Genomic DNA, 25,033 nt, shown 5'->3' with positions numbered 1-25,033 from the left:
TTCGCGACTGGTGAATGCGGAAATGCTTTTACGCACACTAATCACATTGACCACGCTTCAGGTACCCTGCAGGGAAGTGGATGAGTAGCGAGCACTATTTAGTGAATTCGGATGAGTAATGAACTTGAATGACCTTATAAAATAATGTTTCGAACTTTTGATAAATTTTCAACGAAATTTCAAGCTCTTTACTCAGAATTTTTAGAAAATTTTCGGGTATGCAGTTTTATAGCCCAGTTAATTTTAAAGTTTTAAGTGATTCAACAATTGCATTGATTTTTGATAGTTTTTTCTGCTGAAGGTGTTGGGTATTTACTTCCATATAAAATAGACAAGACAAAATTTTCAAAAATCAGTGTGAGTTTTGATCTACTTGAAACTTACATTTTATTAATATATATTAAAATGATCTATAAAACTATTGGGTGTGCAACTAAGTTTTAAAGGATTTAAAACATATAGTAATACTAGTGTCAAATTGTACTGAGTATTTGTGTAACGAGTTTCATGTGAAAGCGTCATCATTAAGTGTCGTTTCTTAGTTTGTGTCATTTCGTCGAAGTGCAAACAAAAAATTTTTTTATACAAAGACTATGTCAGCTTTTGTGCCTACAAAACTCGCGAATGAAGCATTGCTATTTTGCTTCCATCTGAAGAAAAGTGCAGCGGAAAGTTATCGGATGCTGTGTGAGGCGATAAACGGAGCACTCTACAGACAACAACTTATGCGATTGAAGCAAGCAATTGCGGAAAAACGTCCGGAATGGGAAACCAGACATGAGACATTGATCTTTCATCATAATGCTCGGCCGCATGTCGCACATGTGGTCAAAACCTATCTCGATGGTAGCGGATGGGAAGTTCTACCCCACCCGCCTTATAGCCCAGATCTTGCACCATCAGATTACTATTTGTTCCGGTTGATGCAGAATGCCCTTACGGGAGTGCGTTTCACTTCGGTTGAAGGTATCCAAAATTGGCTTGATGAGTTCTACGCCTCCAAAAGCGAGCAGTTTTATTGGGACGGAATCCATGCATTACCAGAGAAGTGGGAAAAAGTTATAGCTAGTGATGGGCAGTATTTCGGATAAAATAGGTTGTAGCAATTTTTAACAATAAATTTTTGAAATCGAAAAAAAAAACCTTTAAAACTTAGTTGCACACCCAATACATACCCGAAATTCTTCTACAAATTTTGTATAAAAAATTATAAATTTCGAGGATGAATTGCCGATTTTTTTAAATTTTTATATAAAGTTCGAAACTTTTCTTTATATGGTAGTTATTGTAGTAAGAACTATATTTGTATAAGAAAAAAAATATCAGGAATTAACAAAAATGAGAGACATCATAAATAAATTAATAAGCAAAACTTATCAATATGTAGTGTGCACTTTATTTTGACGCTGCCTGTATATTCCATATGAAATGCAGCAAAAAGTGTTCATTTCCTACAACATGGTTTTCCCTTTTACATGGACTAAATTCGTGCTCAAACTGACAGAAATGGACTTAAAACAAATTTTAAAATTTCTGCTCAGAAGTTATGGAGGCGACAAAAATCAAAAAAGACCTTAATCAAAAGAGGATTACAACCTTGCATTTTTCCATCCAATTTACATTAATGGGATATTATCGCGAATACCTTGGATCAGACAGTATTTTAACTTTTCATACAAATTTGTTTTTAAAAGTTTCTACTTTTTAATATTCACAGCTTTTTAAGCAGAATTTTTCTGATCGGATTTGCGTAAATGGGGTATCGTCGGAAAGGTCTTGAGACATACAGTACTTCGGGTTGACTATCTTCATAATTTTTTGCACGAAATTCTTTTTAAAAGGTTCTACTTTTTAATATTCAAAATTTCTCTCCATATTTCCATCATTTTTTTGACTGGGCTGTACATTCACATGAAAGTTGGCCCAGATGTTATTAACAGTGCTGCCAACTCATGAAAAAAATAACTAGAGCGAAATTTTAATCCCGCGAAGTTTGACAAATAAATTCACCTTACTTTTTGCCCACAGTAGTAATCATTAAGAATATTGAGAAATGACCTTTTAAATAAGATATTCTCGAGATGGATTCTCAAAGGCTTCAGAAGTTCCGATTGTGTGATTGTAAACTATCAAAAACAAAAAACAGGAAAAAAAGATCGAATTTAAAGAAATCGCTCAGAGGTAAATCTAATAGTACTCTAAAGTAACAGTATCATTTGGGATATCCAAGGCTCGATTCTTGAGGCAGCCACTACATTTTTAGTAGCAATTATTTTATTGTAGTTTATATATTAATTATCCGTATTGTATTTTAGAATTAATACTCTATACTTTTGTTGAATTATTGAATTCAAAAGAATCACATTAAACCACATTCCCAAATCAAATCCAGCCCTTACAGAAAAGTGGCTGTACTCACCAACTCCTGTGACATTCGCAATATTCCCTCTACTTTTCAGCTTTTACACTGCCACACTCGGAAGATAAAATTCGCCGCTAACGATATCAGTAAGGCAGTGCTTCGAAATTGATTAAGTCGTACTAGTTTTGAGCAAAAGAAATTTGTCTCCCTAGTTGGAGGTTTTCCTGCAGGGTACTAATACATATACATGTAATGATTCATGTGGCTAGTTGGGTGCGGTTGCGGACACTGGGCGAAAAGTAATTCGGTAGCTGCATAGATAATCGAAATATACTCTGTTCAAAAGCCGAATCTGGTTGGCGCAATTTTATAATGAATGTTAGTTGAGATTTTTTGGTTAGTAAAGAAGCTTGTGCGAGATTACTATTCAGTTGGTTGAGAACTCAAGCACTCGAGCACTATGGACATGAGAAATCAAATGATATAAATGTTTTTTCTAATAACTGTTGCTCCTGGTCAATGAAGGACATTAAAAGGCTTCTCATAATAAACATTCGCCGCTCGAAGGCAACATAATATTGTAGATTCGTCCATTTGTGTCTTAATGTCAAATATGCACAACAAAAAATGGAAGAAAAGTTTGCTTTTCTTTAAATCGTGGTAGTAGTCTTTTGGACTCGGTGGCGTCAGTGCTTCGAAAGATTTGTGTTAAGAACTATGCAAATTATTATAACAGCTTTAATTAAGTTGTGACGAAGTTCCGCAACAAAGTTATATTCAAGCGCCTTTTGACAAAAATGAGCTCCTTTCCCAGGTTTTCAAATTTTTTTTTAAATATCTGTACTTACTCTTTGATGAGCTACGCGGATGACTTTGTAATTATTACAAGAAACAAGTTCAAGAACCCTCTTTGCGACAAAGAGCTTCAAACCTGACAAAGAGATGGTGTGCTGGGGTGAGTCTGAATATAAACCCACAAAACCAGCCATCATTCCTTTCACCAGCAAAAGAGTCTTACCTAGAATAAGGAAAATCAGTATGGCAGGGGTTGCTACATGCTTTCGGCAAAGTTAAGTAGCTTGAACTTGATAGCTACTGTCTCTCGATGGCGCGGGCAGCACTGACTAGCCATACAGCTTCGATTGAGGTGAGGCTCGAGCTTAAGCCGCTTCACATATTCATTCAGCACTCAGCCAAGGGTACTCTATTGAAAGTTACTAGGGAAGATTTTGGTAAAGCAAAAATGATTTCATCCAAGAACATGGAATCGCTGATCCTGCAGCTCCCACTTTTCCAGCTAACCGGAGATGAAGTCATTAAATTTGAGAAGAAGTTCAGAATTGAACTGGACGATAAAGTAAACTGGAGTACATCTACAACTGAAAGGATACTCCAAGAGGGTACTCAGCTGTAGTAAACAGGATTCTCAGCATCTTCCAAACGGAGGTGTATGTCATCTGTCTATGAGCAGAGATCAACTCAGACAGAAATCTTCAGAAGGAGCGAATTGCCATTCTAAGCGACAGTCAGGCGGCACTCAAGGGATTGTCATCTCTCTTTTCATAGAGTGTATCAATAAGCTGAGTTTTTTTTTAAAAACGCACAATCGCAAACGGCTCATAAGGGTTCCAGGACACAGGGGTACAACGAATGAAGTAGCGGATGCATTGGCGAGAGAGCCGGGATAACACACCATCAAGGAGATGCATAGGAGGAAAGAGCCAAAGCTAAGAGATGTTATCTGGCACCAAATTACTGGGACGTACAATTAAAAGAAGTTTAAAAACGCATATCCCTCTTTAAGGATAAATTGCGAATGTTCACGGGCATTCTTTCATTGTCATCTGAACAGGATTGAGATATGGCCCACTAACACTTCTCGTTTTTTTGACCAGCCTCCACAGATTCCAATACACCTGTGGCACCATAGCGCGGAGAAGGTTAGGACATCTCGGCTAGTTGCAACCAGAATGAAGGCATATACGCTCAACTCAACCCAATTTTATCTTAAGTTTAATAAGAAAACTGAGTTTGGATGAGGTAATGTGCTGAGTAGGGGGCACAAAATCCCATGAGGACGAAGTGCAACCTCCTTAATGGCTTCCATGCATAAGCTTTAATTGGGGCAAATGACAATGACGCTTCTACTGATTATTGGGTTTCCAATATTATATATTTTTGAGTTTATCAGTTTAAGAAAAAAACAATTATTTTTGTAAACATTGACACATCATGAATATTATTTTAGCCACTAGCGGCAAAAACATCAAAAGTTGAAAATTCAAACGCTGGAAGGACCACCTTGTATTAATACCACCTTTGTCTTCATTCTTGTCATACATTTTTTTCTTTTTATTTTTTTTTTAATTTTTATTACATTTTATTTTTTAAAACTTTTCATCTGAGTAAGCCTTAGTTTCGGGCAATGAATTCGAAAGCGTCAGCTAGTGCGAGTTGTTTATTTATTCTAATTGCCATCGTCCCTCGGCGTTCGCCTCGCCTCTACCACCATTCTATTACTTCTTGCCCGTTCTGTTCACGTGCCGCCCACTTCTATACTGCATTCACTTTGTTCTTTCCCTTAGTTTGCTATACTATTTTTTGTTTTTTGTGGTTTTTTTTTTTTTCGTTTGTCATTCATTTTATTCAAGCGGTTTTTATACGATCATGAAACTCATGTTGTAACCACTGAACATTTCTATGGAAAAATCGTGATTTCTGCTATTTGTGTGGCGTCGTTAGCTACATTTGAGGCCGTTACTGCCTGTCATCTGCCACAGCCGATCTGTTACCTTCATTGATTCCCCAACTCTATCGCCTTTAGCTCCTCTCCAGGCATTCAATTGCAGATCCTGTGTGTTTGAGTTTTTGCTTTTGTTTGGTTTTTTTTGTTTTGTTTTTTGTTTTTTTTTTGTATTTGGCGTGGGGTTTATCATTGCGCGCACCGTTGTTTTAGTTGGTGTTGTCACCCTCTGTCTATGGTGATGGTGTTAAATAATTGGCTGTTGAATGATGAAAACGACGAGCGAAAAGAAAAAAAAACAGATACGACCATTTGCTCATGGTGACAGTGACAGGAATGTTTCAACGCCACATTTGGCGCGTAAAATATTTCCAATTCAAATTGACGTGCAGAAAAAACCGTTGCTTGGAGTGTTGTGCAACAATGCGCTTTTATGGTACATATAATGTACGAACATTGGTGAAAAGTGTACACTTAAGTAGCAAAGGTAATAGTGACTGATTTTCTCAGCTTTGGCAAAGAAGTCGCAGGTTTTGAAAGTATTTCCCGTTGACTGGTAAAGGCTGCTTAGAGGGAGTGCTCATAACTGCATAAGTCTTGTGTAGTTCAGAATGCCATTCGAAATGCAGTTTCTCTTGAAATAGCTGGGTACTAAATGGAAGGTTGAGGTTCAGAAAGGTTACTCCAGCTTTGATGCTAGTTTGATCAGCTTTCCAGTTTCTTTTTATATGGTAACTGGGTACCAGATGGAGGTTGGAGTTTCGAAAGGTTTCCTCAGCTTTGTTGATAGTTTGACTAGCTTTCCAGTTTGCTCACGCTGTTAAGCAACGACCGGCTGGGTTACTAGAAGGCTACCAAACGTGCGCTCTGAAAATGGCGAGTTTTCAATCGTATTAATTCTAACAGATCACTGGCACCTAGTCTGATCCTATTCAGGTAACTTAGATTAAAGGACAAAGACTGAAATACAAAAACAAAAAAAAAATCATTTGAATTTAAATGCGTTTAATAGATATTGCTGGCTCAAGAAGAAGCTCACTTTAATTTGCTGAGCGTACAGTTACCTAATCTAACTGGAAAGTTAAAATGCTCATTTTAAATAAATTTTTCATAGGTTTCAAAAATTATGTATACTCCGAAGAGAATAAGTCTAGGCTTCAGTGTAACTTTCAGCAGCAGTAACAATATTTTGTTTAAGTGGGCGGAAGAAACAGAAAAATAGCTTATCAAGTTTTCGAACTGTGAGGAGTTTTTATCTTATACTGAATACCATTCACTTTACTTAAAGACTCTTCTAACTAGAAAAAAACTGGTGATAGAAAAGTGCAATGGTTTGGTTGCGTAATGTGAGCTCTACAGTTAATGAGCTTTACTCTATAAAACAGTAAGAAATCATCAATCAATTTTGAGATACAATACTTATCTCCGTGCAAATAATTATCTTTTGAATTTAAGCGAAAGCGAACCATGAATACGATTTTTAAATATAACTCGACTACAGCGACACCAATGGAGTCAATTTTGGAACAACATATTGCTTTTTAAATATGTGAGTCGAATTAGTGCCAAACCGGACCATTAATACTATAATCTCAAGCTCAGCGCCGCCTCCTGGAGACCCCTGCGATTTTCCTCTCATTGATTCGAAGATAAACTTTTCTTAATATTAACTTCGATCCATCAGCAGCCGCCCGTTCCTCTTAAATGGTGATCAAATTGAGGACGTTGACACCTTTACCTACTTGGGTAGTATTATTGCCACTGAAGACAGTGCGAAACTAGACGTTATCGCAGGATAAATAAAGCGAACGGCGCCTATGCACAGCTCTAAGCTATATGGTCTTCGAGCATCCTCAGCGTACATACAAAATTACGGATCTTTAAGGCAAATGTACTATCAGCACTCTTGTGCGGATCGGAAACTTGGCTAACAAACAATTGGATCGAAAACAAAATTCAAAGCTGTGCGAACAGATGTTTACGCAGGATATTGCAGACTTGGTGGCCCAACGGACAGCCGGTAGCTCATATAATAAAACTGCGAAAGTGAATGTGGATTGGGCATAATCTGTCCTCAAACACTGGATTGGAATGCACAAGGAGCCCGCAAGGTTGGCCGTCCAAAAATTTCTTGGAGGAGAACTGTCCAGAGTTGAAACGTCAGGAAAAACTTGGAAGGAAATCAAGCTTCTTGCAAAAAATTGAATCAGATGGAGGTGTTTTAATGAGGCCCTATGCTAAGGTGGGAGAAACAGGAACCCGCCCACCTCTATTCTGACAACGCCTCCACAATTTTTCCACTGCACTCCACTCCACATTTCACCAACAATGCAGGATGACTTGTCGAATTGCTTTGGTGTAGAGCTCATGACTTTTCCTGCCTCCATTCGGATGTATTTTTCCTCATTAAATCCAAAATTTAAATGACCTATTCTTTACTTTCACAGCCCGTTTAGTCGTATGGATCGGTGTATGACTACCATTTGGTAATATCCAGGTTCGAATCCTGCTCTAAGCGTGAAACACCAAAAGTATAGAAATAGTTTTTTCTACTACCCGTCGTCTCCCGGCCGGCAGTGGTGAACCTCCAGTGTATTTCTACCATGAAAAGAAAAATTATCTGACGTTCGGAAGCTGCACAAAACTGTAGGTCCCGCCATTTGTGGAACAACATCAAAACGCATATCGAGGAAAAACAGAGAGGAGAAAAACAAAATAGAAACCAAAAGGTGGGAAGAAGGAAGTTGCTGACTAAATAATGACTAATTATGTTAATCACTTTAATCTGCTAATGAAATTCACCAGGTGCGTAATGTTTAAATCTGCTATATCCGCAGGTGTAACAATAAAGTGAGAGCTCAAATATCTGAATCTTAGCCGGACGAGAGCAGCTCAGCTGAGGAGAAAGTGCTGAGATGATTTCACCTCGTTCTCCAACCAGCTTCTGCAGAAACGACTTGAGGCTATCCCAATCTCCCCGCATGGGCACCTAAGGGACAATACCCGGTAAGCATACCCACCCATTTTGAAAGCAACGGATTTCTTAGCATCAGCAGCTTCCTCGATCCGCCTTTGCACTAACGGTTTAGTTATTATTTTGGAGGCTTCTCAAAATTTGTTTACTTCTTCAAGTCAAATCAATATTTTCAACGTAAAATGTAAACATCAAAAAAACATTCCACCAAAATTGAGGTGCTGAGTGTACATACCTAAGTGCCACCAACAAAATATGCAACTTGTGTCTAATGGTGAAGATCCTCACGAGACCTTAACGCGGCTTGCTTTGCCACCGCTTAATGTGTCGGCCCATTCGGGCGGAATGTTGATGTGCTGCATAGAGAATCCCAGAACTTTTATGCTGTTGCTGTTGTTTTTTTGCAGCAGTTGCAACATGTTTCTTATGTAAATTTGTCGATTGGAAAAAGTCTGTAAAGAAAAAAAACAAAAACACAAACAAATAAACACTACAATACATACAATAGCAGCCAAACACAAATATAGATGACGCGCATTTGGACGTGCAAGGATCGTGTCGCTCGATCGACATGACATTCACATGCCAACAGCGTTGCCACATGCTGCACACAGCGGTCGCAATTGGCAAATGGCGCACGCGCGCTCGTGCTCACTCACTCCTCAGTCACAAACTGCTAGAAACACAAAGTCAAGTCTGAAGTGCATTGAGCGGCATTGCCCAAACCAGCACACACAGCTTAAAAGGCTGAGTCGAAACTGAAAAGCAAAGAGGAAGAAAAAAGCAGCAAGTCAACGTGCGAAAAGCTAATACCGCTATGTTGCGATGAGTAGCATAGATAGCAGGTTAACAACACCAACAACAATAGCAACAGTAAGCACTCATGACATCGTCAATAACGGCCCAAACCAACCAACACCACCGGTGCGACCGCAACGACACCGATTAAGGGTGACTCGGAATTGCGGTCGTTTCTAATTCAATTGTAATTGAAAATCACTAAATGAACTGTGCAGCGGCTAAGAGTTGACCTAGTCCCAATAGCTGTATCTACTTAGAAATATAGTTACGTGTGCTGGTGCATATTGCGGGAAGTCAAACATCGTGCACCGGAAAGCATGTAAATATTTGTGCACAAATCAGATAAGTTGTTGCACCACAGCACTTCGCAGTGTGGCACCAGCAAATACATACCTTAAGGCGAGATAATGTTCTTGCTAGCCAACAATTTTGATCGATTGGCTGTGAAAGGATGTTACTTGAAATGAATATTTTTTTATATTTTTTCAAAAAGAAGCACAAAAATATTTCTGGAAATGATAATGAAATCTAGCGAAACTCGGCTAACCCGTCTACGGCGTCGAAGCCTTCTCGGAGTTGACATCTTTGTATGTATTTGTGCAGGCAGCAGCAGGTTCGGAACGTCTCCAACTGCGAATATAAATTTATTTCATATAGTTCCACGGAGGAAAAAAGAGTCACACTGCGACTATATGAGTGGTATGACAATTAAGTGCCGTGAATGTGGCTTTAGCTCGGGTGCTGAAAACATTGCGTCCTTTACATATATGGGAGTAAAGCTCTTTACTTCCAGTCGAAGTTTGAAGTCGATAGCCCTCTTGGTTTGGGTTTTACGCGTGCATTTCGCAAGCATCGTTTTTAGTGACGCCACAATATAACGATTTGTGTGTATTTATTGTCTCACAGGTTTGAACAGAGAGAGGATGAGTTGAGTAGTCACTGAAGATGATATATGGATATTTATTTCAGTTTGACGACGAGAACTCTAAACAAAGTCAGTAGTAGGCGGAAAAAGTTGGAGAGCGAGCAACAAAAGCGATAAGATGCAAGTCCCAACTCGAAGGAGGACTAGCCCAGGTGGTTCACATTCCATGTTCCAATGATTCAATGTTAACCCATTCGATCCCATTGTATTCGCTTGAGTACAGAAAAAGCATCTTTTTCGAAACGACGTCAAAAGCCAACGCTTACAAATTTTTAAATGTACTCGCCACTTTATAATACAGAGCAATGTCGAAAAGGAATACACATGTTTCTCCTTCTTTTTTTTTGAGTCCCGTTATCCGTTATTCACTTGTCTTTGCGTGCACCTTTGCTATTTTTCTTCTTTTCATGGTTTAGTTTGCAATAAGCTCTCTGTTTGACAAAATCTAAGTTATCACGGAAAAAGTTCAGTGTTGTAGTATTCATAATACATATAATTTGTATACTTTATACCAAAAAAGTGCATTTCGGTAGGTTTAAATTCTAGTGTACTCGCATGGGTACAGTGGGAACATTCATATATATGTATATATGTATATTTCATGTAGATTTGGTAATGGATGTAAAAAAATTTTACGGAAAGAGGTTTCATAACCTTTTTGCGGCCACCGACTATATTGAATCAAGCGACCGTAGTCACTTCGACTTCACTATTATACCGCCAAATACCCACTGTGACACAGATGAGGAGGACATTGAAGAGGATAATATATTGCGTGATGATATTCCAACCTTGGAATCGTATTTTTCGATTCTTCTTTACGTCATATGACCTTCTTAGAATTTTGAAAGAACAAGGATTTAAGGCTACCGGGACTGTTCGTGAACGGCAGACCAAAAAATGTCCTCTGAAAACGAACAAATAACTACAAAAGAAGCAACGGTCTCCCCGTTTGATTTTATGTAAGTTTATCATAATGATTTATTTGAATAGTTGTTTTGTAACAAATTTTGTAGGTTTTCTGACTCAGGAATACTTTTTGTGACGTGCAATGACAATAGCGTTGTGACAGTGGGAACAAACTTTGATAGAATTGAACCTTTACATACCGTCAAACGATGGTCAAGACAAGAGAGGCGCAAGGTGAATGCCCATCAGCCGAAGTTGATAGCGGAATACAACTCAGGAATGGGAGGAGTTGACCTCCACGACCAAGCTTTGAATACTTACAATATAAAGCTTAGAGGAAAGAAATGGTGGTGGCCTCTTTTCACCACAATGATAAGCTCGTGCGTAGTAAACGCATGGAAGCTTTATAAAATGGCAAGAAAGAGTCAATGCGACTTGTTGCAATACCAACGTGAAATTGTGCGATTTGATTTACGCAATTATAATATCCGGGACATATCTTCAAAACAATCGACAACGGCATCAATAGCTGGTTCCTCATATAACCATTTTCCCAAAAGGATATCGAATCAGCTGAGGTGCAGGGAGTGTCACCAAAGAATTCGATGGATTTGCGAGTTATGCAATGTAGCCCTTTGCGTGGAGAGAGAATGTTTCAAAAACTTCCATACTGTTAACCGAACTAATAACCAAGGAAGTCTTTGAAAGTGTCTTTTTATTTAATACTCCATATTTTCATATACAGGCGATGTATATACATATTATCCCATTGTACTCGATTGGGTACAGCCCAAAAAATGCATTTCTTTGATTTTTTTTCGTGTTTTTTTTTTAAGGAGCTTAATTACACTATTTCAATAAACGTTTTATAAACGCATTTAAAAAAAAATTGTTTTATAAATATAAGGTTGGGATTTAATGGGTTAATGTTCAAAAATTGAGGAACCTACAGTTTTAAACCGATTCCGAACGGTAGATAGTTTTTATGAGAAGTATTTCATGGCAGAAATACACTCGAAGGTGTGCCATTGCTTGCCGAGGGGCGACCGCTATTAGAAAAAAATGTGTTCTATCATGTGGAGGTTCCAACCCGTGCAGGTCATAAATAAAAACTTCCTTAAAAAGCCCTGTGTAACTCATCACTGAGATGAAAAAGTCTAACACACTTAGCTTAATTCGAAACTACAGAATTAATTAAGGAACAAATGAACTTCCTGATGGAGTTCCAATTCAAAATGACTCAATAAACAGTGTGCCTAGTATTGAATTCGGGAGGATTTTAACTCGCTAGGTTAAGTAAGAGCTCCAGACGACTATCGACTAAGATGCGTATCGGTAACGAGTTTTGCGCGACTAATAAGAGACGAGCTTGATCTCAAAGTGGAGCACAAACTCAATTTCGTCTCACTCGTACATACACCTGTATTCAAAATAATACTAAGTTTTAAGAATTTTGTTTTTGTCTGTATTTTATTTTTTTTTTTACGTTTTTTATAAAGGTAGCGGGTATTGTACAAAAAAAAATCTCACCAAACAAAAAAGAATTAAAACTCAAAGAAAAAAGTTAAAAAAAAAAAATTAAAAAATAAATTAAAATTTATTTTACTGAAAGCTGAAAAGTTTGCAGACAATTTCCAAAAATTTTTAAAAGTTAATTAAAAATGTTCATATTTTTGTACATAATTTTTGAAATATTCTGGGTAAGCAGTTTTGTAGCTCATTTTATTTTAGCTTACAAGGTGCAAGTTGCAAGCTACTCGAAATTCTTGTTGATTTTTGAAAATCTTTTTCCTGAGGTGTCGAGCATTTTTCTCCATATGAAAGAATTCACAGCATTGGTGTGCTTTTTATGTAGCAAAATTGTCAATATCGCATGTAAAAAATTCTCAAAAATCAACGCGATTTTTGTAATTGTAACTTGTAATTTATTGCATTAAACTTAAATGGGCTATAAAATTGCCTACACAGAATTTTTCTAAAAACTCTGAATAATAATTTAATGGAGTATAAATTGCATAGCTTGAAATTTTTTAAAGATTCTGATTAAAATTTGAAAGTTCTGATGAAATATTTTTTTATAATTTGATGAAATTTTAGTTGAATTTTGTACAAAGCTTGGCGCTTTGAGCCATAAAGTTTTTGTTTTAGAATTCATTAAGGGTTTATAAAAAAAAATTAAAAAATAAATAAATAAGAAAAAATAAATAAAAAAGCTAAAACTTGGTAATTCTTCGCGCTCCTATTATTTCGAACACAAGTGTATGTATGTCGTATGTCATTTGAAAGCTATGGAGATTGAGCTTTGAACTCGAAGTTAATGATAAAGCATTGAACCGCGACAATTCAAATAAAATAATACCTGATTATTGTTAAGATTAAGACGATCTGCTTTTTTATTGAATTTCTCAGGTAGACAGCAGGTTTGGGTGTGAATTGTGAAGATTTACCTACGCAACTATGCACATATATATGTATGTATGGATAAGTGTGTATGTATGTATAAAAGTATATTCCATATATAAGTGCACAAATGTAAAGCACAGTAGCTGCTGTAACTTGACTATCAGCATCTCCACCTTGAACAACTGGAAAGGAGAATTTTGAAAAAAAAATTCCAAAAACAGACATGATTTTATATAAATTTGTACCGAAAATGGGTTACGCCGTTACATGAAAAAGTATGTACGACTGTATGTAGATTTTGCTCAGGATAACTGAATGCAGTAAGCTATGCGAATATAGAACTATAAAGCGTATTTACACAAGTATATATGTATGTGTGTATGTATGTGCACAAGTATTCTCAAAAGTACGGTAGAACACCCATAAACACCTGAAAATAAATAAATACGAACAGTGTCTACAAATAGTGTTCACCACTCGACGTGTGCTCACTATCAATGCCAATTGATCAGTTGAATAGGAATGCTTGGCAGTTAGTTGGCTGCAGCGGCCGTTAGACAATGAGCGTGGGTACTCGTACTAGTTAGGCGGGGGGGCGGGTGTATGGTCGGTTGGTCGGCGAATTCGAAGTCTGTACCTCCAAAGGTGTTGAGAGTCAACATTGAATGAAATGATCTTGATAGGTGAAAAACAAAAAAAAAATTCTTGTTGTTGTTACACATAAATTTTTTTTTTTCGTATAGAAAAATGTTACTCAGCGCACAAATAACGAACGAGTGTGGCGGAGTGCAATTAAAAAAAAAATCATCCACACTGCGTGATTGACGATGGGTGCATGCTCCGAACTTTGTAGAGCATTATTGTGGTGAATTTGTTGTTGTCCCTGCTACTATTAAACCCTTGGGCAAAAAGTCTATTAAATCAGCATTGGAACAACGTAGAGGGTCTTAGACACTCCAAAAAGTTCCTAAGTTTCAACGCTAAAAGAGCTAGCAGTCTTGGCTAGCAGATGAAGACCTTCAATCACTCCCTCAGAAGGAGCTGGTACAATTCATAAGCATACTTAACAGTCAATAGACAGCATAAAATAAAAAAAAAAATAAATAATTGGCGCGTACACTTCTGTTAGGTGTTTGGCCGAGCTCCTCCTCCTATTTGTGGTGTGCTTCTTGATGTTGTTCCACAAATGGAGGGGCCTACAGTTTCAAGCCGACTCCGAACGGCAGATATTTTTTATGAAGAGCTTTTTCTTGGCAGAAATACACTCGGAGGTTTGCCATTGCCTGCCGAGGAGCGACCGCTATTAGAAAAATGTTTTTATTAATTTTGCTTTCACCGAGATTCGAACCAACGACCTCTCTGTGAATTCCGAATGGTAATCACGCACCAACCCATTCGGCTACGGCGGCCAGCATAGGGTGCACAATAGATCAATATGGTCGCAGTGCTAAAGGGCCATACCTTAACCCTTTACTACCATTAACCATTAACCATTACTATTAAACCTTGCTTCTCTGGCTAGGCACCCATAGCCTTACAACCGATATGATGCGAAGTATATCTACGACTTTTTTAATTGGTTTTTTTTTTCTATGATTAACTTCTTCTTCTTGATTTGGCCGAGTTTAACAAAGCGCGTCAGTCGGTTCTTTCTCGGGATAACCGGCGCCAGTTGAGCAAACCAAGTAAAGCCAAGTGTTTCTACACCTGATTTTTCCAACGCAGAGGAGGCCTTCCTTCGCTACCACCAGCTGATACCGCATCGAATACTTTCAGAGCCGGATAGTTTGTATTCATTCGGACAACACGGCCCAACCCAAGGTAGCCGCTGGATCTTCATTCGCTGCGCTATGTCTGTGCCGTCGTAAAGCGTACACAGCTCATTGTTCTATCGCCTACGATATTCGCCGTCGCCAATGTGCAAAGGTCAAAAATTGGCCGCAAAATTTTTCTCTCAATACCTCACACAAAATACTTCCGTGGTGGGTAGCTCCTGATAACGTTAGATGGTATCACTACCGAAGCAAACGCTATGCCATTCTGTTAGTCCTCTAAAAGGATTTTAATTTTTTTCATTTGCTCACTGAAGCCTTAGGAAACCCAATTTCTACAGTAAGCGATAAGGTCGCCTAAAATATTATATTCCTAACGACATTTTTAGCAAATACATATTTGTTATTAAATTTGAGTTGAGAAATAACACTAGACCTCCTCACCTTATGCCAATTCGGGTATCTTGTCACAAACACAACACATTTACGCTCATATTCTCGTAATAATTCTGACATCATTCGCCCACAAGGGCGTACTCGTGCCATGGTTGCTTCTTAAACATTAAAATGAGAACATTTACTACAGTTCTTAAGCTGTCATTATATACATATTCATTTATTTAGAGCTGAACAACAGACCGAATCGAAAATACTACAAACTAAAAAATTAAGAGTCGCATGGTGGTACCCAGGTCCATTGACCCCATGGCACGCAGCCTTTAGCAGAGGTCAAGAAACCAGTTTGCTCAAGACACCGTACCGAAGTAGCAACACCTTCTTTACACACCCAGTAACGAGTTGGATCCCAGAAGTTACGTGATATGTCACCCTCATTAGCAGTAGTGCAGGTGGGTTTTCCATCTCCATCAGGGTCGCATTCTGCATGGACTGAGACGGCAAAGGCCAATGCCAGGAAGGCGAAAGCGTAGACTGGGGGAAATGAAGTGAAAAATAGAATATTAAATATTTGTTATATTCATGTAGTGATGAGTTAGATTTATATTTATATAATCTTATTACGATCCATTCTGTATAACAACCAAACATTTTACTACTCGGAATCTCTCTCCAGAAGTTTTCCAAACGAATGGTGATATCTTCTACGCTTTCAGTGGAACAAGAGTTGTATGAATTAGACAAGATAACTTGGTCTCAAAAATGTTTCATGGAGATTCCAATCTATTTTCCTAGAACTCTTCAGCTTTCTGAAGATTCTTAGCCTAATATTGCCTACTGTTTAAATTTGATGCTCGCTTCAGAAGTAGACTCCGTACGGAATCCGCTCCCAACTCTCGGGTTATTGTTAGTTACCGGTTATTCAATAAAAAAGCAGTGATCACATTTCCACCTGAAGCGTTGCTAAACTTCCCTCCGTGCAGAATTTTTTACCATTTTATAGATATTTTCACTACAAAGGGCACAAGGCAGTCACTCTTCACGGATTTTGGTAGCAATGGCGGCCCTCATTTTTTATTGTAAAATACTATTTAAGCAACATTTTTTTTTTTTTAATTTGAGTTATTTAAAATTTTCGAACAAAATTTAGATTTAAGAGTTTAATTTAGTTTTAATTATTTTTGTTTGTTTTAAAATTGTATTTTTTTAATAATTTTCATTTTTAAATTTAATTATTTTTTATACTATAAAATACTATTTTTTTTCGAAACTTTTTATTTAAACTTTTGTTTTATCTAAAATAATTTTTTTCTTCATTTATTTTTTTGAATTTGTTTTTACATTTAATTAAAATCTTTTTAGTTTATCATTTCCATCACAAAATTTTGGGCCAAAAAGTCAATTTACCCGGCTAGACTTGAAACATTTTCGCTTAAGTGATTTTTTCGCTATTCAGAATTTTCGATTATTTTATAAACAAATGGCGCAGAAAGGCAATGCTTTGCCGATTTTGGTAAGAAAAGATGGCCACGCTTTTTATAAAATGCTACTAAAATTTTTATTTATTTAAAAAGTTGGATTATTAATAAATTGTGGAGCAAAATTTGGATGCAATTATTTGAGTTAAATCAATTATTTAAGTTTTACGATTTTTTAAACACATATCTTTTTAAATTTGGTTTTAAATGTTTTTAACATTTTTTCAAGTACTGTTTTAATATTTTTTATGCAAAAATTTATTAAATTAATTTTTGATTTTTAAAAGTTCTTTTATTTATTTTTATTTTTTTTATCGTTTTTATTCTTTTTTAATTTAAATTTTTGTGTTTCAATTTTAAAATTCTTTTTAATTTTTTTAATTAAAAATTCTTTTTTTTACTTGATTAAGTGATTTTTTGACACTCAAAATTTTTGATAATTTTGTATACATTTTTACCACATATGACGTAGAGAGACACTTCCTCTCGGATGCTGGGAGGAAAGGATGGTCACACCTTTTATAAAATGCTATTTAAACATTTTTTTAAGTTAAATTATTCATAAATTTTCGGTTTGAGTTTTAAGTTTAATTTATTATTTATTTAGTTTTTAGATTTTTTTTATATTTTTTTTTTTTTTTAATGTCTGCCGTCGTAGCCGAATGGGTTGGTGCGTGATTACCATTCGGAATTCATAGAGAGAACGTTGGTTCGAATCTCGGTGAAACACCAAAATTAATAAAAACATTTTTCTAATAGCGGTCGCCCCTCGGCAGGCAATGGTGTATTTTTGCCATGAAAAAACTCCTCATAAAAATATCTGCCGTTCGGAGTGGGCTTGAAACTGTAGGTCCCTCCATTTGTGGAACAACATCAAGACGCACACCACAAATAGGAGGAGAAGTTCGGCCAAACACCCAAAATGGGTGTACGAGCCAATTATATAGGTATATATATTTTTTTTTTAATATAGTTTTAATTTTTGTTAATAGTTTTCAACTTATACATTTTTTCTTATTTTTTTTTTTGTTTTGATATTTTAATTTTTTTTAAGTTGTAAAACTTTTTTATTATAATATTTTAAAAACTTTGAATTTTCAAAGAAATTTTAGTAATATTATTTTAATGTTTTTAATATTTTTTAATTTAATTTTTTTTATTTCTATTTATTTGCTTTTAAATTTTTGGTTTTATTTTATTTTTAATTTTGTTTTATTTTTTTTGTTTTTAATTTTTTTATTTTTTTCCACTATAATATTTCAAATACTTTGAATTATAAAAAAAACAATTTGAAAATTTTCGTTTAAGTGATTTTTTCATCACTTTCGCAGCGAATGGTAATTTATTTCTGTTTTTCATTCCACGAAAGACAGAAGTAACCGTTAGAACTTTTGTAAATTTTGTCTTTTTCGCACCATTAGAAGTATAATTTCTTATAAAAAATATATAAATTTTTTACCAAACTTACAACATACCAAATTTCATTGTACTGCTGTTTTAGGCTCGAGAGAAGACGTCAAAGAAACAGAAAGCGAATGACAATTCCTTGCATTCTCGTAGCTTTTATACAAAATTTTTTCTATATGTGCTTCTGGTAGTATCGCTATCAGCTGCATGCTGGAGAGGGGCAAAAAGGGCTAATTAAGAATTCGCATGCACTAAAGATTTTTTTCAAAAGTTATGTACTAAGAAACTAGTCATTTAATATTTGCAATTGGTTGCTGATTAATTTTTAGATTTGAAGTTTGCTTTATCATTTAATTAGCGTTAACATTTGATTGATTTAGTAAAAGTTTCAGAAATTGATAAAACTCAAAGTGCTGGGCGAGTGTAGTGAAAGATAGCAATTGGTTCGTTAAATGAAGGTTATGCAAAAACTATAAAGTTGGTAAGAATTCTACGGATACAAATTGAACTTGGCCCTTTTTTAGATATGGTCAACGCATTGTTTTGCTTTACTTGCTCGTTTTCTTTGTCCATAATTTTTCTGTATCGCTTGTGCGTTAATACTTAACTTAAATGGAAAATTTAGAATAAGCTCAGCTCACTCACTTTAAAATATATGCCATTAAATCTTATTAAATAATCAATTAGTAAAAGGAAATAGCCATCAACCGGCCAATTATAGTAATCTTCCTCTCTTCATATACACAGACATGTGCATATGTATGTGCATGTATGTCCCATATATACATACATACTTATGTATATATTTTCCTGACTATATTTTTCTTTCAACACTTAAGCATTGGATACCTCTGTATACTCGTACACCCTCCCGGTGTTCGTTGCTGTTATCGCTTATTAGCAATTATTCAGTAGTTGTTGGTAATCGATAATTGATAGTCGCCAGCTAGTAGTAGTGGAATTTGTAGTAATAGTAGCGAGTCAATAAGCTGCTAACATAAATGGCCCGCAGGTAGTTTGCTGCGCATCGAGCTTAGGCCAGTTGAGTGGAGTTGTTGCCACTGGGCGGTTGGCCACAGAGACATAAACGCCTCAGCGAATATTCGTACAAACTAATGGCCGGAGGCGCTGTTAAATGCTAATTAGTATAATTTCGTTTAAAGCCACAATCAATAACAAGAGCTGATATTTAAATCAATAGTTTACAGACGAGGTTGGCCTTACATGAGGAAACAAAGTTGTTCAATAATTTTGGAACTGAATTAAGACAAATGGTAAAGATTTCATAAACATTCGCCAAATTAAATGTTATTTTTTTTAAATGATATTTTACTATATTTTTATTTATGATATATTATTATACTTCCATAACTTATTGAAAACGCTAACTAAAACGAGCTCTATGATTATTAATGTACCAGTGAAGACGTAAAATATTTCTACTTTAATGTTGACAACCTAAATAATCTACTTTAATTCATTGAAACTGATATCTTGGTTGATTACAACTCCGCCAGTAATTGGCTAGAATTTTTGGAAAAAGTGATTTATCCAGCCTTTCAATGACTTGTAGAGCATTGTGCCCAACCTTCCATGTATTTCTCAGCACCTAATTGCGGTATGGCCTTAAGCTGCTTTGTATTATAGCCGCCATAGCCAGTTGGACTTGTGCATTACTCTCATATCGCTAACCGTTCGTTCAATGTGTACTGTCGAAATGAAACATGGAAGGATAGCATATTTTTTTTTTCTAATAGCCCTTCGGCAGGAAATGGCGATCCTTAAAGTGATACTCTGTCGCGAAAAAGCTTCTTTAGAAATTAGCCATTGTTAGAAAACTTCTTATTTCCGCACCTAAAGGCAAGCGCGCAGCTGCGAGTCATAGGGTCATACATAAATACTGAAGTTTATAGTTTTGATTGCTTCACATAATGCACAGATCAGAATTCGGTCAAGTACAGAAATTCACTTTTGAAAATAACGAAGTTGATGGTGACTGAGAAAATTCCAAGTAGAATCGGATTGGTAAGCAAATTTCTGGCTAACAGTTTAAGGTATCTCAAATAATAATCAAAAATTGCTCAAAATATTAGTACTTAGGATTAGAAAATAATGGATTTATTTTTCCCCAAACTAATACAAGGTGAAGTAAAAAGTATTTTATGGTTTTTGCTTTATTATCCTTACGCAAATAGTTCGAAATAATTTTCCCAATAATCTTCAGTACTTGGGTGAAGAAAAAAATGCACACATATCCGTTTGATTATTTTTATGATTTTACTCACATTTTGAGCGATTGGAATCTTTGGATTAATCTCTTTGCCACTGCATGCGTTCTAGTATTGAATTTCCACCCGGGCGTCTGACACTGAAGAATGCATCAGGTTTTCTCTGAACGATTCCATCTCAAGTGATTCAAGTATTTTGGATATTGCCTTAGATTTTGACACGAATTGGCTTACTTGTAGGCTAGAGTATAATAAATAACCGAAAAATGAACTTTGAAATTTTTTCAATATTAAAAATTGTTAAAAAAAAAGTTTGCAAAATAAAGTAAAGATTTTCAGAAAAATAATTTTTTTTCTAAAAAATAAAAAAAAAAAATTTCCAAGATTTTGAGAAAAAAAAATTTTGTTGGGATTGGATTTTCAACAACTTCCGCTCTAATTTTGGAAAACAATTTTATAATTTTTTTTTTCAACATTTTTTGTTGGCAGTTTTGGCAGAAAAAATCTCCCCAGTTTTTTTTCAATTTTTTTATTAATAGCTCACACCGTGTTGCACCTAACGATATTCGATCGTTCTTTAATATTACTAAAATTTTTCCTTGACGATGTCTAAATTATTTTCGATGCTGAATACGTTTTTCGAAATTACCTTCTCTGTTATCTAAATAGATTCCTTTCTAAGTTTATCTTTCATGTACTGCCTAATATAGTGTATTGAGAGTGATTTCTTATCCGATTTATCTTTGGTAGCAAGGCACTAAAAAAACAAATTTTGCTGAAGAAATTTTATTAAATTTTACTCGACGAAACCCATGTAACACCTTAAATCAATGGATCGTTAAAGTCGAAAAAATTCAGGACAAAATAAGTGTTTCATATATGTATTTATTTTTCGGATATTAGGATTAATAGCGTAGGTTAGGCTAACAGTCTGTTCTGGTGGAATATGCGATTTGAGTCATTTGACGGACATCATCTTTACGACTAAACAGAACAAATTGTAAGTATCCAAATAAAAATTTCCATCACTCATTTTTTTATTTAGTAAAAAAGTAGTTCTTCGGATTTTCCTCAAATACATAAAGCCAACCAATGTACCGAATGTAGAATATCAAATTAATTAACTTCAGGACATGGCGGCACCCACACCCAATCGATCCATGGCACACATTTATTAGTTTCACCACTAAAAGCAGTACCGCTGGGACAGCGTTTGGATATCGGTTCACCACTTCCATTGCACACCCAATACCTTGTGGGATTCCAGAAGTTGCGATATGTTTGACCGTTTGAAATGGACTGACAAATAGGCTTGCCATCGCTGTCCGGATCACAGTACTCATCAGCAGCATAGGCAGAGTTAGCCAGGAGCAAAGCGCACAGGACTAAGATGTAGCGGATAAGGACTAATAAGTGAGAAAATAGAGCAAAAAAAAAATATTTTTGTAAAGAGTAGTAGGAAAGGAAATTAGTAAGAAAGGAACAATTTGCCTCAGAATTCACTTACCGGTTTTCATTTTCATCGTTTGCTTGAAATTGCAGTAAAGCTCGAGCACAATTAACCACTGTTTTTTCCTGCAACACTTTATTGCATATTTATAGAAAATGCTCGTAACGTATATATTTGAGGTACCCGCTTGTGGCACGCTGGTTTATTTTCTATTATTACAATTGCATGGCTTACATAGATAATGAAAGTCGGCCACCTTTTCCAAGAAGTATTTGATTTGCTTAAGTTTTTATTGATTTGTTTTTTGTTTTATACTTTCCAATTAGGTCAACCGCAAAAGCAAAAAGCACCAGTACACCAGATAATATTATTGATATTATATTGAGGTAGTGTTTTTGAAATGAATTCTACTTGCACTAACCACTTTTAATACGTCCACCTACGTTTTCATTTCATCTACACCTCCTTGTAAAATTATAAGCACACCACTATTTTTTTTATAAAAATATAGTTCATACTAAAATAAAAACCGTATGAAAAAGTGTTCAACTATATACACAATTTTGAATTTTTTGTTTTTAAATTTCGAAAAATTTTCAAAATTTTATCAACTTTTAAAATTTTTTACTAGAATTTTTAGGATTTTCCTGAGTATGCAGTTTGTAGCCTATTGCCAATTTCAAGTGGCTTACAAAAAAAGGTTGATTATTAGCGATTTTTTGGTGACTGTCAGGCTTTTCCTTCTATATACAAAAATTCGGGCATGTTTTAAGCTCAAGCGCAAGTCAGTCTTTCGTTCCTTCACAGAGGACTGTTGGTAGTTACGAAGGCGTGAGTGATGTCTGACTCTCCTAAGTTTTTCATATTAGCCATCTTTCGCAGATGACGGATACGAAGAGCAATGGAAGAATGTCTCACGCAAGCTTTGCAATGCCAGTTTATGTCGTAAACGTCCACTGGAAAATATTTACAAAACCAGCGCCTTCATTATAAATACAATATTTTTAGTCAAAAGTGCAGTAACTAAATTGAAATGACGCCAAATTAAAAAAAAAAAATAATCAATAGTTGCTAATGCGAAAGAGAAAGAGAAATCGGACTTCCAATTTGCCTCGCTTAAGCCTTCTTGTAGATTTTTGAGCACTCGGTAATAAGATACCTTCAGTAAGACAACTTCGGCGTTTTAAGGGCCGAATGGAATGCCAATTACTGCTACCTAGACCTTCAAAGAACTGTGGAAATCTCTTCCTGGGTATTTGATGAGGATACCACCGGCTAAATGCATTAACTATGGCCACAAATGATTTTGACACATTTGAGCTCGCCACAACAAGGCACCACTGAAATTACCTAGGGTACTTCACAACCTTTGTGACTGTTCTCAAGAGTTCTGAACAATTCTTAAGAAAACTCTATGCCCTATAGGATTTGCTTCTAACCGAAGCCGAACTTGAATTTAATCTTCGTTTGCAGACGGAGAATAAATATTCTTTTAGTTTAGGGATGTACTCGATGCCAGCTTGGATGTGTAGAGTTTTGGGTCCCCCAGTTGCGAGGTGTTTGTTCATGTGATGGACAGCATTTGATTTACTAAAGAACAACATATTAGTCTACATTTGCTTTACTTGCTTGGAATACCCAACAAGTATACTTGTTTTTGCTCAATTGCTTCAACTATCTAACAGCCATACGCTGCAATTCGTGGGATGTACCATAATTTTCTCGGAAATCGCAAATAAATCAGTGTTAAATAGACCTCATTTTACTGATTATATATTTTTATTTTTTTTATATTGACTTATATTTTGACACATAAGCTTGCAGACGTGCCCAAGTAGATGTGTGTGAACATGCCCTGCAGGAAATTTACAATTTTTTTAATAACATTTTAAACCACTTTTTATTGTACCATTGTTTTTATATGACTAAATATAATACTATATATACTTTCAATTCTCTTGCTATAATTTATGAAAATCCATCGATGCTGGGCTATGAAATTTGTTTCGTCATAAAAATAATCATCATATTCGAAAACAAAAAACAAAAAACATTGAAGAATACTGGGAGTTGGTGCAGATTTTTATTATGTACAAACATTCGAAATGTAAAAAAATTTAATTTTTTTTATTTTTTATCTTCTTCCTCTGGCAATCCTTAACCCTGCAGTAGTCGCGCGGTCTACATATGTAATCCACCATTGTTAAATTTTAAATTTCTTGAAAATCTTGCATCGATTTCATCGGAGATTTTTGCTACTTGTAAATAACAAATAGAGAGTCACTCTCAGTGTTCCGCTGTTAATTGTCGAATGCAGTTTTATCGCTAGAGGTTCGTGAAATTCATGGTCTACGTATGTATGCCGCGCGACCGATTACGTAAGTATTTTAAATTAGGTTTTATGCTAATAGCTAGTTATACTTTGTAAAGAAAAGTGGACTTTTGGCATACTTTTTCATTTTACAATTTTGTGGAACTTTTCTGATAATATTTGCATATGTATGCTACTCTGCTGAAATGACTTTGGACGAACAACTCTTGTCCTTCAGAGGGCGTTGTTCTTTTCGGCAGTATATTCCAAATAAACCTGCTAAGTATGGACTGAAAGTTTTTGCACTTGTTCATTACCCCTACACCTATATTATAACTTAGAAATTTACGCCGGCCAACAACCCGAAGGTCCATTTCGGTTAAGCAACGAGAGATTTGATATCGTGATGAGAATGGTGCAACCTATTTCGAATAGACATATCAATATTACTATGGACAATTGGTTTTCCTCTCTGAAAATAGCAAAGCAATGATTTGATAATGGAATTACAATGGTTGCTACCGTTCGGAAAGATAAAAGCGAAGTTCACCGGGAATTCATAGCTAGAGGCAATCCAATATACTCCTCAAAATTTGGATTCCACTCTCCATATACTCTGGTTTCTTATGTACTAAAAGCCAAGAAAGTGGTAATAGCCATGTCTACAATGCTCAACGATACAGCGATTGATTCTGACAACGGAGATCAACGAAAGCCGGAAATAATAGCATACTATAATCGCACTAAAAATGGCGTTGATCTGGTTGACAATGTGTGTTCTCTTTATGACGTATCTAGGAATTCGAGAAGGTGGCCGCTGACTAAGTTCTATAATCTTGTAAACCTCAGTGCTCTCAACGCATTATGCATTTAC

At 35.7% G+C, this 25,033-nt stretch overlaps 2 protein-coding genes across 2 annotated transcripts; both read right to left on the bottom strand.

Annotated features, from left to right (window-relative positions):
* Positions 1 to 15,475: 15,475 nt before the first annotated feature.
* On the bottom strand, positions 15,476 to 18,320 carry LOC128860031 (uncharacterized). Its single transcript, XM_054097256.1, has 2 exons — positions 18,239 to 18,320; positions 15,476 to 15,819 (listed from the first exon to the last, which is right to left on the bottom strand). The coding sequence occupies exons 1-2, from the start codon at positions 18,246 to 18,248 to the stop codon at positions 15,557 to 15,559; spliced, it is 273 nt and encodes a 90-aa protein (XP_053953231.1). The 5' UTR covers positions 18,249 to 18,320; the 3' UTR covers positions 15,476 to 15,556.
* Positions 18,321 to 21,240: 2,920 nt separating this feature from the next.
* Positions 21,241 to 22,010, bottom strand: LOC128862024 (uncharacterized). Its single transcript, XM_054100420.1, has 2 exons — positions 21,906 to 22,010; positions 21,241 to 21,804 (listed from the first exon to the last, which is right to left on the bottom strand). Exons 1-2 carry the CDS (start codon positions 21,919 to 21,921, stop codon positions 21,515 to 21,517), a joined length of 306 nt encoding a protein of 101 aa, XP_053956395.1. The 5' UTR covers positions 21,922 to 22,010; the 3' UTR covers positions 21,241 to 21,514.
* Positions 22,011 to 25,033: the final 3,023 nt, after the last annotated feature.

The sequence above is a fragment of the Anastrepha ludens genome, chromosome 4 (assembly GCF_028408465.1).
Source record: "Anastrepha ludens isolate Willacy chromosome 4, idAnaLude1.1, whole genome shotgun sequence".
NCBI lineage: Eukaryota > Metazoa > Arthropoda > Insecta > Diptera > Tephritidae > Anastrepha > Anastrepha ludens.
This window is presented reverse-complemented; position numbering and strand designations above follow the sequence as displayed.